A 17,437-nucleotide genomic window follows, 5' to 3' on the forward strand; every position below is an offset into this window, starting at 1 on the left:
ATCTTAATTTATCAGAATTTTAAAAAATAAAAATAAAAAATCTGTTTTGGTCCCCGATTTGTACGTTACAAAGGCTCTGCATAAATCCTGGAGTTCTAATATTTCCACCTACATCAAATCTATTTGAAAATTATGAGGAAAATATGTGCATTTTAAATATATTTCAGTAATTTAGATTCATCTCGGAGTACATTTCAGCACGCTATATAAAATTACCTTCTAATTAACAAAGCTAATTGAAAACACTTAGTTCATTCTATGTTAATCATTCATCAGGAGAACTGAATTTGCATTTTTTTTTCTTATACCTACAAATATTAAGTTATTAAATTCTTATCCAAGACCACTGAACATCGCAAATTAAGAAATTTGTTTTAGAAGAGAAAAATGAGGGTAAAGCAATTTTTTGGAAGCAAACTTTTGAAGGCTTCATAATGTGCAAAAACTCGGGTTTAATATATAAGGAAAATATATTACAAAAACCCTTATCGAAACCTAATTATTACTGTGAACCAAAACCATAAGTAAATATCCTCAATAAGCTAAGAAACAAATATACTTTTTTTTTTTTGGCATAGTAAACTTTATTATGTTGTGGATTGCATTTAGATCTTATGTAAGAGTGTAAACAATAACCCACTCCAGAAAAGTTCTTGTAACAAGTACTGTCTGCTCTTGTTTAGCTGGAATTCATATCACCAAAAGTAACTCAAATTTTGAGTTTAGATCTAGATTGTCCGATATGCTTTGGCAAAAATATTAAAAGGGCGTGCCGTGCATTCTACCTCGGGCTGGATTGTCCCGGATTCTGATCAGATGGTCCAAATATAAACTCAAAATTTGAGTTATTTGAGAGGATCCAGACTCTTTTAGCTGTTCCTCAAGTGCTCTGGTACAGTTAAATTTGCGCAGCTTTCCCTGTCAAATATTAGTTGCTCTAAGGGATATATTGAAGTCATTGTTCTCAAATTAATTGGAAATAATAAAAAGAAGAGTTTCTCAAAAAAAAAACTCTCAATAAAAACAAGAGGTGCAATAAAAAAAAAATAACGTAATTGTATAGTGATTCAATTCACAGTCCTACAATTTGGTACATTATTGCGTGCTTAGCTAGAAAAATAAATGTAGAAATTTATAATTCTGAAAAACAAAAATAACCACCATGCTTATTCTACTTTAGGTTTCCACAATGACATAGCATACATTATATTACCCTTCCAACCTTGAAGGAGCCAACTGCAATCTTCTTCAATAAAAAAACCCTTTTTATAATCATTTCTAACCATTTCACAGCATTCTTTCACTACTCTTGGATCTATTGGAAGCTGTTCAAAGCCAGTAATTTGTAAAATTCTCAGATGCCACTGCTTGTAGTTCTCCAGTCCCACGACCAAATCTGACCCTTCACACGCTACCTGATTTATAATAGTAGGACCCAACAATTCTCTTTCCATTAGTTGCCTTGACTTGGACTTTCGTGGGATTAATGTATCGAACATGTCGAAAATCCTGGAGTACTGCAAGAAAACCATTCTAAACCGTGGGATGAAGTAGGGACTAAAAGATAAGTTAAATATTCCTTGGATATAAACCATTGGTTTAATCTCTCGAATCAAATTAAGGAGTTGATTTCTTGACCTATCCCTGTCTAATATTGGTTCTTCCCTTTGTCGAGTGAAGTTATATATGCTATTAACTATAAGCACTTCATCATTATTAATACGAAGATCCCCAATATTTATTGACTCCCACTGTGCGGCAATCCCATGATACTCTAAAAGAACACCAAAACCTCGAGCATAAACTTCCAACCTCTTTCCTGTCTCTTTGATTCTTTCAGCAGGGTGAAAGCCCGGCTGAGGTAAATCTACCCCAGTAATTCGGAGTGTCAGGGGACCACCTTTTCTTTTTGCAAGTGCTTGGATTAGAGATGGCCATTGAAATCCAAAAGCAATGCCGAAATCAATTACATGGATTTTGGATGCAGTGCCTGCAGCAGTGAGAATGCTCTCGTTAGCATAATGATAGGGAACTCTCAGATTGTTGGATATCCTTATAAACATACGATAGACCTTTAAATTGTCGGTGGCAGATAGTCGTCTATTGACAAGTTGGCGATAGGTTTCACTCCCTATACCAGCCAAGCGTGCCTCGAGCCCATCTGCAAGAATCGAGGAAAGCCTTTGGACCCCATCACCAATAGGAGAGGCTTGCTTCCTTATTTGTTTAATTAGATGTGCCGATGATTTAATATTGTTATTTGATACTTCCTGTGCACAAGAGATGAGGAGAGCTTTGAGATTGTTATAATGGTTTTGATTCTCACTAGATGAGTTTGGATTGAGCTCCGGGATTTCTTCATTTGCATAGTTTTCTCCATGATATAGCAGTACTTTATCAAACATCTCATCTCTAATTGTTTCCTCATGAGAGAACATAGGTATTTTGCGACTTCGCCCCCCCGGAAGGTCCCAGTCTGGATCATTTGAACTATTTTTACCCTTTGATTTATTTAGCAAATTACTTTCTTTCTCTTCCCCCGATCTGAAATCTAGTGAGTTTTTGCTCCCCCATTTCTTCATCGGTTCAAGTGAAAGATTGCTCACTTGCAAATTAATCGGCAAACTATTGTGATTCGGAAGGAACTTCAATCCTTCTTCCACACCTCTCTGAAATTCAGTAGCCAAACTCTCACTATAGCTTGGACCCACTTGATCTTTTAAAACGGAAACAGTAAAATCAGCAATTACCTTTGATTGTTGTGATAGCAATTGATTATCTGGTAAAGGTGGATACGTTTCCCCGAGGATATCATAGAAGGGTTTCTCCATGTCCCTCAAAGCCGCCTCTTGATATCCACTAATATCATCATCGACATCTTCTTCCATTAGAAATTGGCTTAGGTAGTCTAGTTCCGGGTCCAAAAGTACCTCAGATTTTTCATGTGGGTTTAGTGCAAGATTGTTATATGGGTCCTGAGAGGATATAATATGCGACAAGTTCTCTTTGTGCATAGCCATGTTGTGTGCACCTTTGGAAATTTGATTGACAGAAAATTTGATCTACAAATCCCATTAAATATATAGAATTAGTGAAACAATAAAACATCATTATTCAGTGAAAATTTTAATGAGTAAAAAATGTTTAGTTTAATATGGGATTAAGTACTTATTGAATGTACTTCTGAAAACGGTGCGGCAACACATGATAGTTTACCAGATTCTTAGATCAATGACACAAGCTTTTGATTTTAAAAATTTACCAATAGAACTGTTAAGTTTTACAGATCTCCTTGTTATTATAAATTAAAGGATGTTACAAGGGAGTAATTGTCATGACAAGTGCTCAGACCTTTCAACAAAGAAAAATTATGAAACGCTCCAGTTTTGCTCAAGAGATTGCAAGTCACGGAGTAAAGCTTATTATTGCTAAATCTTATAAAGAGAGAACAAATTAAACAACGAAATCTATGTTTTGATTTTTCATGAAGTGTTAAATCCACCAACCCTTGTCCTCCAATTATCATAGAAACTAGCTATAAAATTAGAAACTAAATGTGAAAAAGGTTCATTGAGAGAATTTTCCATCGTACCTCAAAAAGCTTCACCAGTTACTAGAGGGTAGAGGAAGAAGCTCCTTTTAAAACTTAAGAAAGAAGCTTTGAAGTTTTCTAATTAGATAAATCATCAAGTCTGACATTTCAGGATGTCACTTCTAGAATCTACCAAAGTCATTGAGGATAATTATTTATGATACAACAACCATTGGCAAAGGAGACCTTTCATAGAAAGGCAAGATTTTCTACTATTAGGGATTTATTATTATTTTAGGGTGATCAAGCAAGACTGCCCTCTTTGGTCTTTAATTAGGAACTTGTATATTATCGATAAATGTGAAGTGTATCTTGTACTTTCTTTTATGTTGTTCTTGGTTTTTTCACCTCTTATATTTGGAAATTTCTTCTATTTAGTTTAATGACATTTAGTAGACAAGGCCTACTACTATTTCCAAAAAAAATTACCAGGGATCATCAAACTTTTTTAAAAAAAAATAAAAGATCTGCCCTGGACCATCAAATTGCCCAGATGGTACCAAAAAATTGTCGGATGAATATATATTAACAGAGCTATTTTGACTACATGTAGTGCACCAATCATTTTTTTTTTCATTTTCTTTATTAATTGTGCGCTGCCTGAAGCCAAAATAACCATGTCAATATCTTTACCCAAACTGTCTCTTCCAATCTTTGGCAATTAGTTGAATGATATGTTATCTTTTTCGGATGACAAGGATTCCTTTTTTACTTTTTTAATGAAGGACAAAGATTCTTAGTTGCATTTCTTTTCTATAAACTTTTTTGACATAGCAAATCTTGCTGGTGTGATATTTGCTTTTCAACTTGAAATTCTTTCTGTTCTTAACGTGACTGTGCTATTTTGCTGCACTTGTGGTTTTTCAGGATTGTTTCTGTGAAGTTGTGCTTAGGAGCTGAGAAGGAACTGTGAAAAGAGGCTACAGTTATTGACTGAAACAGTGCTGGTACCAGAGAACAGGGACTATATTTAAAGAGATTTTGTATTGTTTTGGGGAGGTTTGGTAGGCTTTGTAAAGTGTGTCAATGAAAATTGGATTTGGATTTGGTTACTTTTTAGGAGCAGGGGTTTATAATGTTTCGAGGGCAAGAATTTAATGGGCAAAATAACTTCTGGTAATTGAGGTGTGAAAAAGATGGATTCTGAGGTGTTGGATGTTAAAAAAAAAACCTACAAGCTTCATTTAATAAGAAATTGGCGGTACCAGTACCGCTTACGCAACATTTACCTTTCACTATTGTCCAGTGATATCATCATTTTGTTGTATAATTTAATACTATATAATAAAAATAGAGAACAAGAGGATATAATATGGAAGAAGTCTTGATTAACACAATTGACTGTCATGTGGTGGTCCTTTGGGATCATCGACCACTGGGCCCCCCAGTGCCAGTCTTTTGGGGTCGTCGACCAAAGAACACCCACTAAATTTCACAATTACATAATGTATAATTTTTTGTCATTTGGAAAAATTTGACCATCTGACTTCAACAAATTAGTGCCTTGAAACTGCCACGGTGCAGTTGATAGTCACTGCTGATTGCTGAAGATTAAAAGACAGTTTGGGTAAAGATAATAACAGAGTTATTTTGACTTCACACAGCATACAACTAATGAATAAACAATATGACTCATGCTCTTCGTGAAGCCAAAATAGCTCTGAATATCTTTATCAGACAGTTTGCCGGTACCATTTGGGCAATTTGATGGTCCCCGGCAAATTTCTTTATTTTTTTACAATTTGATGTTCCCAGGTAGAAATTGTTTTTCGGAAATAGTAGTACGTAACGTAGGCCTAGTGTACAAAATTTCACTAAACTAAATAGAAGGGATTTCCAAAATAAAAGGTCAAAAAAAACAAGGACATGATAAAAAAAAGTAAAAGCACACTTCACATCCATAACTAACAAGTTCCTCACTAAAGCAATTTCAAATAATAATAATAAAATAAAATAAATCTTGCCTTTTTCCATGAAAGGTCTCCTTTGGAAGGTTCTAGAAAGTGACATCCTGAAATGTTAGACTTCATAATTTCTCTAATTAGAAAACTTCCAAACTTCTTTCTAAAGTATTAAAAGGAGCTTCTTGCTCGACCCCTCTAGTCAAATAAAACCAAAGCAAACACAATTGACCTGTTTCAGCCCCCCAAAACAGTAAATAAAAAAATATGTAAAATGCCTTTACCGTTTGAATTAGACTATGTCATTTGCACAGTAGATAGGCAACATCCTAAGGATCATGCCTATTCAAAATTTTCTTTTTTAGGATTTTTAAAAAAAAATTTAATGATTTTCTGAAGTTCATCAAATGAAAAGTCTAAACTGTTTATTGTTTTGTGAACTGCTACTCACTAATTTGACCTTTAAAAATAGCTACACTTGTGGAAATTTTTTACACTTCACAGGTGCTTAGATTATGATCTGACATGAATTTACATATAAAGAATTTTGGTTTTGTAGATTACTCACAATTAATTCACAATTAATTCTTAAAGTTTGACAGTTCAAAGCCTTTGGGAATTTCCATGTTACCAAACACCTATATTTTAAATTTTCTATGAATTAAAAACTTTTGGGAATTCACAAATTGATATTTCTATCTCATATTAAAAATTCTCATTTCTACAAAATTTCCATATTACCAAAAAGACCTTGATGTTTTTATTATTGTTACCATTGTTTTTCTTTTTAAGTTTTAATCGCAACCATTAATACGTAGGAAAATTAGTCAAATTAAAAAATTTATCACAACTATAAATTTCTTTTCTTAGTGAAAAAAGCTCTTTAGTCTGGACCATTTTGAGCTGGCCAAAACTAGAAAATTCAGATCCCTACAATTTGTGAATGACATTCACTCAATGGAAGTAAATAATATAGCCTAAAGAGCTCTTTTACAACAGATGGCCAAACAGCAGCAAATTATTCCTTGTCAAAAGATCGTGAAAGTGACTTTGCTCTATTATTTGGTAGAATTACATAATACTCAGTGAACCATGTAACAACATAAATTCTCTGTACCTAGAACTTGTACAACATAACTACAATTTAAGATACACTATTACAGATAGAGGCAAAAAACCCGTCGAGCATATCGAGCCCATTTTTATATAAACACATTGCGCAAGATATCTCAAGTGATGTGGACTAATCCATACCCCAAAAGACCATTTTTACAAAATTACTCTCTTAACCATCCATGCGAATGATGCAGCGAATGCCTTCTCCTTTGTGCATGAGGTCAAATGCTGTGTTGATCTCTGAGAACGACACACTGTGTGTGATGAACTTCTCCAATTCCAGCTCCTATACAATAATTGCCAAGTCAAGATTCAAGATGTATATTATGAACATTTTATGGAAGGAGACACAAGCTGACCCAAACTGTAACTCCTAAAAGATAGAACTTTTATCTTCTTCTTTTTTTTCTTTTTTCTTTTTTGAAAGCTTGGTACCGGGTCCTAGACAGTTCCCAAGATTCCAATACTGATTCAGCCTGTTGCATCAAGTTACCCATCCTGTTCTAAACCTCTTGCGCATAGGAGCATTAGAACAAGTGGTGCAGAGTTTTCATCGAACAATTATCACACAAAGCACACTTGGCATCACAATTCATACCCCAGTCATGTATTTCTTATGAAACGAGATAAGAGCTTACCCCAGTCATGTATTTCTCAACAACAGAAGGAAGGTCGGTGCGGGGCTTGTAGTTTCCGAAGAAGGTTCCCTTCAGTGTTCTCTCATTTAAGAAGTTCATTGGGTGAGTCTTAAACTCAGCATCCTTGGATGGCACGCCGACCAAAACTGCCACACCCCATCCCTAAAATACAAGAATGTTGTCAGAAATATAGGTAAATTAGTTTGTCTCAATTATAAGAGTAGTGAATTGGCATATTACATCATGAACACATTCAAAAGCTTGAATCATGGCATTGATGTTTCCAGTGCATTCAAGGGACCGATCAACACCGCCATTAGTCATCTCAGCAAGAACCTTGAAAATGGAAAAAGAAAAAGAGTATCAAAAGTTGATCTTACCAAGTACAATAAAAATTGAAAATTCTGTGTGAATAAATAACCTCCTGCACTGGCTTGGTATGGTCCTTCGGGTTTACAAACTCCGTGCAACCAAATTTCCTAGCTGTGAGAGGGAATATATCGTGTAAAAACAATAATTAAACCAGCTGAACTGAAGATCTTATTATATTGGATTCCAGAAGAAAATATAATTATTTCTTACCTAGTTCAAATCTGTTTGGATTTAAATCAACACCAATGATACGCGATGCACCTGCTAGCCTGGCTCCCTCAGCAGCCTAATTACTCAAATAAATCACTCCATACTGCAGCTCAAATTAACAATCCATTGAAAAAAGAAAGTGAAGAATGGACTTACCGCCAAGCCAACAGCTCCCAGACCAAAAATTGCCACAGAAGAACCCTTCGGTGGTTTTGCAACATTAAGAGTAGCACCAAGGCCTAAAACATGAGAAAACAAAATAGAAATCATATCATCTTAATCAACAATATCAGAAAAGAATAATAAAGTACACCTTACTAGTTACTACTGGCATCCAGGTACCCCCAATATCCATTTCATATCCACAAACCATCAATAATGAAATTCAAAATAGTTTGGAGCTAACTCAGATACTTACCAGTCGAAACGCCACAGCTGAGAATGCAGACTTTGTCAAGCGGGGCTTCAGGGCTGATCTTCACAATACAGCCGACATGGATGACAGTGTACTCGCTAAAGGTGGAGGTGCCGACAAAATGGAAGATGGGCTTGCCATTGATGGAGAAGCGGGACTGACCATCACTGATCATGACGCCACGGTCAGTGTTGATACGCAGGAGATCACACATGTTGCTCTCCTTTGACTTGCAGTGTATACATTCCTTGCATTCTCCTGTGAATACTGGCAGCACATGATCCCCTGGCGCAAGCTCTGTGACCCCCTCCCCCACACTCTCAACTATCCTGCAATTAAGCAATTGGATCAATGAAAACAATTGAAAAAAAAAAAAAAAAAATTGATATGAAAGAATAGTATAAGGTCTACTGTCTGGAATGAAAAGTACACGGGCAAAAAAAGAAACCATGAAATGACTACCAAACCCTCAAGTTTCAGTCTGTTGCAGGACTTGTGTCCCAAATCAAATAATTGTATATTGGAAGAGCAAAGGGTATAGTAATTTAAGAGCATGCTGGATCTATTGCAACGGTACTTAACTATAATAGCTTGTTTAGGGGGGGCAAAATATGTCATTCATTCTTCCAATTTTGAATTATAACAGTACAATGTTGACTAGTACTCAATAAACAATGTTTGAGTTTCTAAATTTAGTGCTTATTAACAAAAACCATATGCTATAAAATACTAATTTCATAAGACAAAGGTGTACAATAATGAAATGAGATTAAAAAAAAAAAATCAAAGAAATTTCAAAATACCCTCCAGCTTCATGACCAAAGATCCGAGGAAAGACGGGATTCTGGCCCTGAAATAATTAAAAAAACTTCTTGAATTAGTCAAAATCACTTGCATACAGACAATTAAAAAAAGAAACAGATAAGAAATCATAACACAAAAAGTTTGTTGCAAGTTGCAATAATAACCTTAGCTTCCCAGAAGAAGACATCAGTGTGACACAGTGCTGTATAGAGAATCTTGATGCGCACCTCCATTGCTTGTGGAGGGGCCACCTCTACCTCCTCTATTACTAGCGGTTTCCCTGCCTCCCATGCCACAGCAGCTGTAACTCAAAAATTTCCCAAAATTGTTGGATCAATTTGCAAGAATAGGAGAACAATTTCAACTATTAGAGCATTTCCAAATTTTGTCAAGAAATATTATGTTCTAGTAAGTTAATGTGACTTGAAAAAGAAAAATGTCAATAATTCAGTTTATCTGATAAACAAAATTTAATTTGAAAACAAACCTTTGCATTTGATAACTTTCCCAACAGTTTTGATAACTTTCCCAGCAGTGCTTGCCATTTCTAACAAGTCTCTCTCAGTAAACAATTCTCAGAAATATCAAGAGCTTTCACTTGTCTCTCTCAAGTGAGCCAGAAGACGCCGAATATATAAAGGCAGAGGGCAGAAAGATCAAGGGCGCGGGTAATAAGAAAAGAAATAAAAGAGAAGGTGGTGGGATCGAAACAAGCTACGTGTTACAAAACCAGAGATGGTTTTGAGTCCAGGCTTACGTCACGTGCGAATATTAAACTGCACGTCGGTAAGGAACCCAAAATCGAAATGCATCCTCTGAGATAACTCATACTTTTGTGCGACTTGTTGGAAAATCTGAATCGTTCAAGTACGTTCTACACGAATCTTAAAGCTAAATAATACTGGCCCCTGCGCTAACCCCGAATAGGCACCGGACACGTCGGGCACGCAAAATATGAGATAACGCAGAGGATACGCACTCGTTTCTCAGACACCTGGTTCATTTCTGTGGTCTTCTGTGGCTGTTTCCATATTTGTAACCATGTTGTTGTCCTACTGCAGTCCTAGCGGTAAGTTCAGATATGTACTAATGTTCACAGTTTGAAAGGTTGCACTGTGAATGAAAGACAATGTAAATGATAAATTTTGGTGCAATTTGTAAACTGTAAATATATTTTTCATCATTTAAGTTTTATTTTGACGGAGAAATATTTTTCATAATTCAAGAAATACTGCTAAGAGGGTAATTTATCAAAGAGCATAATTAATCTGAATATAAATCATCTAACAAATTTATGGTGTTTGTCGGATGGTTATATAATTCAAATAAAAAATATTGTGCATTTATTCACATTTAAAAGCTTCCTATAGTCTTAGTTTTGCATGTAGTCACATCAAGCGATGTACAGAATTAACATAATAGTTCTTTACAAAAAATAAATGCAAATTTTTGCACATTCTTTTAAAGATTGACAAAACAATAAATTAAAAAAAAAAAAAAAAAACTGTTTCTAGTGATCCCCTTTTCTTTTAATATTCCTTTACTTTCTTATTTTACATTATCAATTAAAGAATTTCCGTTATCTAGACACGAACAGAGAGTTAAATTACTCGGAATTAGTCCTCAATAGAAATGATTATGAATTATGGAGCACATTTAAGCCCATTTCTTTAAATATATTTCTCTCCCTTTTTTTCTTGCCCCCTTCTAAAAAATATATAATATCTATGATGAGAAGTATATGTTAATACGATACTTCATATATGACTCCATCCATCTCGTGTCATCGGACACGTATCCATCCTTACCGTGACGTGTCAAAGACCACTCAATATACAGCACCTGTTACGTGGAATCAGTCTGATGATCTGATCCTCCACAGTTTCTCTCCACACTCTACAACTTTTTCTATCGAACGTGAGATTAAATATCCGCATTAAAATAATTAATATTATTAATCAAGTATCTGCTATCTAATTATCTATCAATTAAGAATTAGTGGTCTAATGGTAGAGGTGTCTTCTATTCCCACATCTCACAAGTATTTTTTTTTTTCCGTTTTTTATATTTTTAAATTCTGCACTTTATGTATCAGGCTCTCAGCTCTCCAACTTTGAATATGACCAATTATGGATATACAGTATAAGAAATGGGTCAATTTACATCCATTTTTTTACATAATGTTGTATTTACAACTTATTTTTTATATAATTTATAATAAAATATTATGGTTAGTGTAAAATAATCTTCATTCGCAATAAGAAAATTTTATATGATTGATGTTCATTTAGTGTAAAATAAGTCTGACTTCGCTCTTGAAAGAGTTTATATTCTGCTCGTTCCAATTCTTTCTATCAAATGTGGAGCGAGCAATTCTTTCTATCAAATGGGACGAGTACTGGGTGTGGAATACACAGGATATACATATCCCATTTTGTAGTTTGCTATTTTTCTTTAGATGCACCTGTTTGCATGTTTTAACCAGAATGTAGTACGAAGTTTGCTGTTTTATTCAAAGATGCAAGTGAAGCTCCCCAAGATCATGTAATTTTGCCTACGGGCTTTTGAAAGCATAAAAAAAAAAATTCTATCAAATGTGGAACTAAGTGTCCGCACAACTCGGCCATCCCGGACTTTTGAAAATTTTAATATTTATTCAAAAAGTATCTGTTATCTATCATGTATGAACCATTGTTGTAAATAACAGTATGTGTGATCATCAGACGGATAGAGTACTGTCAAGCGATTAATCGAGAATAATTGGTCATATTCAAAAATAATCATTAGTCAGAAAAAACCATAACGGTTTGGTCACCGCCAACGACTAATCGGCCGATTAATCGGCCTAAACGGACGTTTTTTACAACGCTGGTATGAACAACTCATTGGCGGACCCAAATGGATCCACTTGCCTACCCCTGGATTCGAAAAAAAAAAGTTAAATCCAGTGGTATTTCATAACTGTGCCTACCCCTGGATTTAATTTACAGTTCAGTAGAAGAAAATTGCATGGAAAAAAAAAAGTCAGTTCAAACTGATTCACGAAAAAGAAAGAAAATAAAAAGAAAAAGAAAAGACAGTTTAATTCACTACTCCACTTAAAAGAATCGTTAATTCGTCATGAGAAAAAAAAATATCAACTACTAAGGATATAAATATGTACCAAGAGTTGGATCACATGTCGTGTCTTACCGTGATCAAATTTGGAACAATAGTCATGGCATGTGAATGGTCAAAATCAGTGTTGTAAAAAACGTCCATTAAGACCGATTAGTCGTTGGTGGTGACTAAATTGTTATGGAATTTTTCGACTAATTGGCCAATTATTTCTGATTATAGACGATTATTCCCGATTAATCATTTGGCAGTACCATGGCTGTCCGACAACCACATATTGCTATTTACAAAACTGATCATAACACGTTAATTTGATCACACATGATGTGTCCAAATTTTCGAAAGATGGTCTTAACACAGGACATGCGAGTCACAACACGTAACTGTCACATGTGTCGTGATGGAACCGTGTCGTTTCGTGACATATCCAGTCATATCACAATTTTTTTAGATCCCTTTCTACTACTCCGCTTTTATTCGTCAAAAAAAAATTATATTTTTATCAATATTATGTACCTACGACTGGATATGTCACGAAACAACTGGAGTAATGTTACTTGTATCTTTTTGGTTTGATACTCATAAATAAGGTCTAGGGTTCGATTCCCACACAACGCAAGAATTATGTTTCTTTTTAATGTTTTTCTTTTTTTTTACATTCTGCAGCATATGTTTGTTTGATTTTTTGTTAATAGCGCAAGTAATGATCACGGTTTAATATGAGAACTTAATAAACTAATAAAGAATGGAAAATAAACCTTGTATTCTAAATTTGTATACATTGTAATGGTTTTATACACTTCTTTCTTAATAGCGCAAGTAATGATAAGGATTTCACTATAATAAAAAAAATATTATATATAATAGACATCATATTCTAGATTTTTAAAAATTATTATATTGCCGTATCCATATGTTCCAGTTGTTTTAATCAAGATTTTTTTTTGGTATTATATCCTTTTGTTCTCTATTTTTGTTTATTATTTAGTTTTTAAATTACATAACAAAAGTATGATAATTAAGACCAACAACCAACCTCTCAACTGGACAAAAGTGAAAGGTAGATGTTGCGTAAGCGGTACCGGTACCGCAAATTTCTTATTGATTGAAGCCTGTATTTTTTTTTTAAAGATCCAACACCACAGAATTCATCTTTTTCACATCTCAATCATTCATCATGAGAATTGAATTTAGTGCATGAAACTACATTCACTCTAATGTCAATCATTCTACAGTGAGAGTAAAGCAGTTATATGGAAATCAAAACCATAATACATCACCAAATCAAAATACAAAAACCTTAATTTTAACCTAGCTACTACTTCAGATCAAAACCATAATCAAAGATTTAAACCTACCTACTACTATTAATTGCGTTATTTGATCATGGCAGGAGGATTAAGGTGACACCTAATGCTGTTTTAACATCACATTATAGTTTTGTCAGCCTTTAACATACGACTAATATGACTGTTAATGTAAAATTAAACAAATTACAATAACTATGAAATACTTGCAATTTTTTATGACTAGGAATAAAAGTCAAAGGGTCAATCTCAGTTGAGGGCTATTTTAAGATAACAAGCAAAAGACCACACTAGTGTTTGCAAAATAATTTAGACTCAAAGAGATGCAAAATTCATGATACAAAGCCTAATGGAAAATCCATAATACAAAACCTAACAAGAGGAAACGTCTCTACCGCATAGGAAACAAGATTTTCACCTTTAAATCCACAAATCCAATTGGTTATAACTTATCTATCGCCTAGGAAACAAACATTAATTTACTGTTCTCATGTGCTTGGCGACATCTGTCTAAGTTTTGCGTTCATTATTCGACCCAATTCATCAGCAATATTTTTCTTCTTGTTTGCCATCTACAATTTTTTTCAAAGAAAAAGCCATAAAACTTAGAAGGTTGCGGCCAAATATTAGAAAACAGTAAGCCCAACAGGTATTGGGTAATCATTTCAGACAAATTAGTGGTAAAGAAGGTATCAAACAAAACCTATATAAAGGAGGTATCAGAAAATCTACACTGTATCAAACAAAACCTATATAAAGAAGGTATGTACAGTCACAGAATGGTATACTGTTTTACAGTTTTACTTAAACAATATTACTTTGTATGTGACAAAATCCTGGGGCATTTTAACCCTACTCTACATTCTTATTGGGCTTCAACAGAGAACACATTTTTTTTTATAAGACAGAAATTTGTGGCCCTCTGTTATGGCTGGTTTTTAAGGTATTTTTCTGGTCTGGAACAATTGCTGTACCAGTTTTACTGTTTATGTTTATTCTGGTATTTTCTGGTTTGTAACTGCTATTCGCTCTCACACTGATTTCCTTAAAATTATTAAAAAGCATAAATCAAACTTCTTACCAAAAGAACTTTGAATTCTTGTTAAAACAGGACAGCAATCAACTAGATGAAACCAAAACATCAGTGTGACTTATTGGCGTAATTGGCCATGCATGGTGGCATAAAAAGGAGTTCACTTTAAGATCTATTTAGCAAAACAAAAACAAAATTTGAAAGAAATGGGTATTCCCACCAATTTCCATTCAATGAAAACCAGATACAAAGTTCATACAAGGTACCACCTCTCTGGTACCAATATATAAAACACAGAGCTAATTAGTAATTAATCAACTAAAGCACTAACAAGTTCTCAACTTACCTCAAGAAGCTCATCAAAATTGGATTTCAGCAATCTGGTTTTTCTTTCACAGTAATCATTGCCCTCTGCCATGGTTTTCTGACAAGGAGTAAAAATATAAAATAAACAATATGAGCAGCGGAAGCTACCATTTAACCATATGTTTTCTTTTCAGGGTCAAAACAAAAAATATATCGAAATGTTTAATAAATAAATGATGATACTATCACACACATTTCCCAAAGACTGAGAATTTTACAAGCAACTGATTTGCATGTGGAACAGCACCTGTATTTTGGCATCTCAATTTTACATCTTAGATGCCTTTCATGGGTTCATATACTAATTTGATAAGAAAGAAATTGTAACTGGAATAGAACAACAACAAGAAAAATCATTTGAAAAAATTGATGAAAAACCTCAACGAAGTAGCCAGTTCCAACATCAACCAAGACGTTATCAGCATCATCGAGATATCCAGGTACATAAAGTGATGCCGTTAGAGGAACGAGAATCTTCTTCCCTGCACGAGCAAAACCGAGTAACAATAATGAAACCTGATTTTGAATTTTGAATTAACAATCTAAATAAAAGAGAGATGCTTTGCCTTGGGGGCGGAGAGAGAGGTCTTGGAGAGCAGCGTTGGCGACCTCAAGGCGGGAAGCAGCAGTGTGGATCTTGGTTAGGCTGTCTTGCAAAAGGTTAACCTCGAGATCTGTTTGCTCCTTGATCGATCGGAGTTGATCGATGCTCATGTTCATCATCTCCGATAACCTAATCGGGCCGCCGCCGCCTGCTCCCGCCGCTCCTTTCGACCCGCTTGCCATTTTTCTTTGTAGATTTCTATTCAACTCCAGTAGGCAAAGTGGAGCAGAGCAAATATCGGATGGTTTGCAATGTTTGAGAATATAGAGATATATATATAATAAAGTTCGTATTAAACAATAAGCCCTTATAGCTCAGTGGTAGAGCGTCAGTCTTGTAAACTGAAGGTCCGTAGTTCGATCCTGCGTGAGGGCATTTTTTTTAATTTTGTTTCAGGGAGAAATTTATGATATACCCTTGAGATTGATTAAGTTTATATAAAATATAATTAATCATTATAATTACTAATATCCCCCTCTCCTTTTAGTTAATTGGTAAATAGACGAATACAAATATTGATTCAAATCTAAATAATGAACTCGACGCGTTCAATTAAATTAATTTGACAGTTCAAAGTCATGCTCAAAATTATTTTCATGAACTAGTTTGATTTCGTCTCGAAATAATCATATTTATTATTCAGTATGAAGTGTTTAATCATTAATACAACATTATATATTTATATGTTCATTTTTTAAATATAAAATTGAATGTTTTTCTTTTCAACATATATGTCCATCATGTGTTCTTAAAAATGATTTCCTCCATCATGTGTTCTTAAATATTTTTAGAACAACAATAATTTAAAATTTAAATATCATTTTCTCTATGTACAAATAAAAAAAGACCACGACATTTCGATTTTGTTTTAATTAGTATCAAGAGATTGCAAAAATACACCAATGTAATAAATTCTAGACATTCATTTTTCAACTTATTGATTTATATAAAATCAAAATTGAAAAGAAGTGTTGTAAAAAACAACCATTCAGGCCGATTAATCGGCCGATTAGTTGTTGGCGGCTATCACATTGTCATGGATTTTCCCGACTAATTGACCAATTATTCTCATTTATTCCTGTTTAATTGCTTGGTGGTACTTTGTCTGTTCAATGAGCGCATACCGTTATTTACAACAAATGTCGAATAGTGATAATTTTGTATATACATGTAAAGAAAATAATATAGATCACAAACAGTTTTATTTTAACATATAAATTTTAGAATTTTTGTTATTAGAAAACCAAGCCACAAAAAAGAGAGGCATTTGAACCCTCTTCAATAACTATAATGTTAAGAAGATATGCATTAATTATTTTTCACTCTAATTATTTAATAATAAAAAATAGTAATCAAACAGAGAGAATTTGTGCTCAAATTAACTCGACTTGTTATTATCAAACAGATATTAAATCATATTATTCAGCATGAAGTGTTCAATCATTAATACAACATTACATATTTATTATAATATGTTCATTTTTTTAATATAAAATTAAATGTTTTATCATTGAGACAATATTATTTATTTACTGTATGTTAATTTTTAAATATAAAATTGAATGTTTTGTCAAATTGTATTGTCAAATAAACAAAGTATTCTTAAGTACATAACTATAATGTTAAAAAGATGTGCATCAGTTACTTTTTACTCTAATTATTTAATAAAAAATAGTAATCGGACAGATACAGAATTTAACCTCAAATTAACTCGACTTGTTATTATCAAACAGAAGTACGAACAAAAAGTTGAAAAATAAGTAAAAAATTATTAAATGCGGTAAGATTGGGTCGAACACGCACTGAAAGAACAAAAAGTAAATGCGGTGAGCGTGGATCGAACACGCGACCTTCAGATCTTCAGTCTGACGCTCTCCCAACTGAGCTATCCCCGCTATTTGTCATAAACTTAATGATAATATATTATATAAATAAACTGTGTGAGTTGTATTACGGCTGCAT

The 17,437-nt window shown here is 33.8% G+C and overlaps 3 protein-coding genes, 1 long non-coding RNA gene and 2 other non-coding genes across 7 annotated transcripts; 2 read left to right on the forward strand and 4 right to left on the reverse strand.

Moving 5' to 3' along the window:
* Positions 1-1,043: 1,043 nt before the first annotated feature.
* On the reverse strand, positions 1,044-3,708 carry LOC144557288 (scarecrow-like protein 33). The gene is made up of 2 exons (XM_078305848.1): positions 3,593-3,708; positions 1,044-3,062 (listed from the first exon to the last, which is right to left on the reverse strand). Exon 2 carries the CDS (start codon positions 3,018-3,020, stop codon positions 1,167-1,169), a length of 1,854 nt encoding a protein of 617 aa, XP_078161974.1. The 5' UTR covers positions 3,021-3,062; positions 3,593-3,708; the 3' UTR covers positions 1,044-1,166.
* A 2,739-nt stretch (positions 3,709-6,447) lies between these two features.
* On the reverse strand, positions 6,448-9,704 carry LOC144556981 (alcohol dehydrogenase 1-like). 2 transcript variants are annotated; one of them, XM_078305501.1, is made up of 10 exons: positions 9,536-9,696; positions 9,213-9,349; positions 9,048-9,094; positions 8,248-8,573; positions 7,986-8,068; positions 7,830-7,905; positions 7,669-7,730; positions 7,488-7,583; positions 7,248-7,409; positions 6,448-6,895 (listed from the first exon to the last, which is right to left on the reverse strand). In XM_078305501.1, the coding sequence occupies exons 1-10, from the start codon at positions 9,591-9,593 to the stop codon at positions 6,779-6,781; spliced, it is 1,164 nt and encodes a 387-aa protein (XP_078161627.1). In that variant the 5' UTR covers positions 9,594-9,696; the 3' UTR covers positions 6,448-6,778. The 2 variants fall into 2 exon arrangements, with proteins under 2 accessions (XP_078161627.1, XP_078161628.1); XM_078305502.1 differs by having other exon boundaries at positions 6,658-6,895; positions 7,208-7,409; positions 9,536-9,704.
* Positions 9,705-13,763: 4,059 nt separating this feature from the next.
* Positions 13,764-15,717, reverse strand: PFD5 (prefoldin 5). Its single transcript, XM_078305507.1, has 4 exons — positions 15,438-15,717; positions 15,250-15,353; positions 14,852-14,929; positions 13,764-14,044 (listed from the first exon to the last, which is right to left on the reverse strand). The coding sequence occupies exons 1-4, from the start codon at positions 15,655-15,657 to the stop codon at positions 13,961-13,963; spliced, it is 486 nt and encodes a 161-aa protein (XP_078161633.1). The 5' UTR covers positions 15,658-15,717; the 3' UTR covers positions 13,764-13,960.
* On the forward strand, positions 14,009-14,946 carry LOC144556990 (uncharacterized). The gene is made up of 2 exons (XR_013512528.1): positions 14,009-14,161; positions 14,196-14,946. It is a non-coding gene; the product is annotated as an uncharacterized LOC144556990 (long non-coding RNA).
* Positions 15,718-15,778: 61 nt separating the features above from the next.
* TRNAT-UGU (transfer RNA threonine (anticodon UGU)) lies at positions 15,779-15,850 on the forward strand. Its single transcript has one exon. It is a non-coding gene; the product is annotated as a tRNA-Thr (tRNA).
* Positions 15,851-17,297: 1,447 nt separating this feature from the next.
* TRNAF-GAA (transfer RNA phenylalanine (anticodon GAA)) lies at positions 17,298-17,370 on the reverse strand. Its single transcript has one exon. It is a non-coding gene; the product is annotated as a tRNA-Phe (tRNA).
* Positions 17,371-17,437: the final 67 nt, after the last annotated feature.

This window comes from Carex rostrata, chromosome 7 (genome assembly GCF_964058835.1).
Source record: "Carex rostrata chromosome 7, lpCarRost1.2, whole genome shotgun sequence".
Classification (NCBI taxonomy): domain Eukaryota; kingdom Viridiplantae; phylum Streptophyta; class Magnoliopsida; order Poales; family Cyperaceae; genus Carex; species Carex rostrata.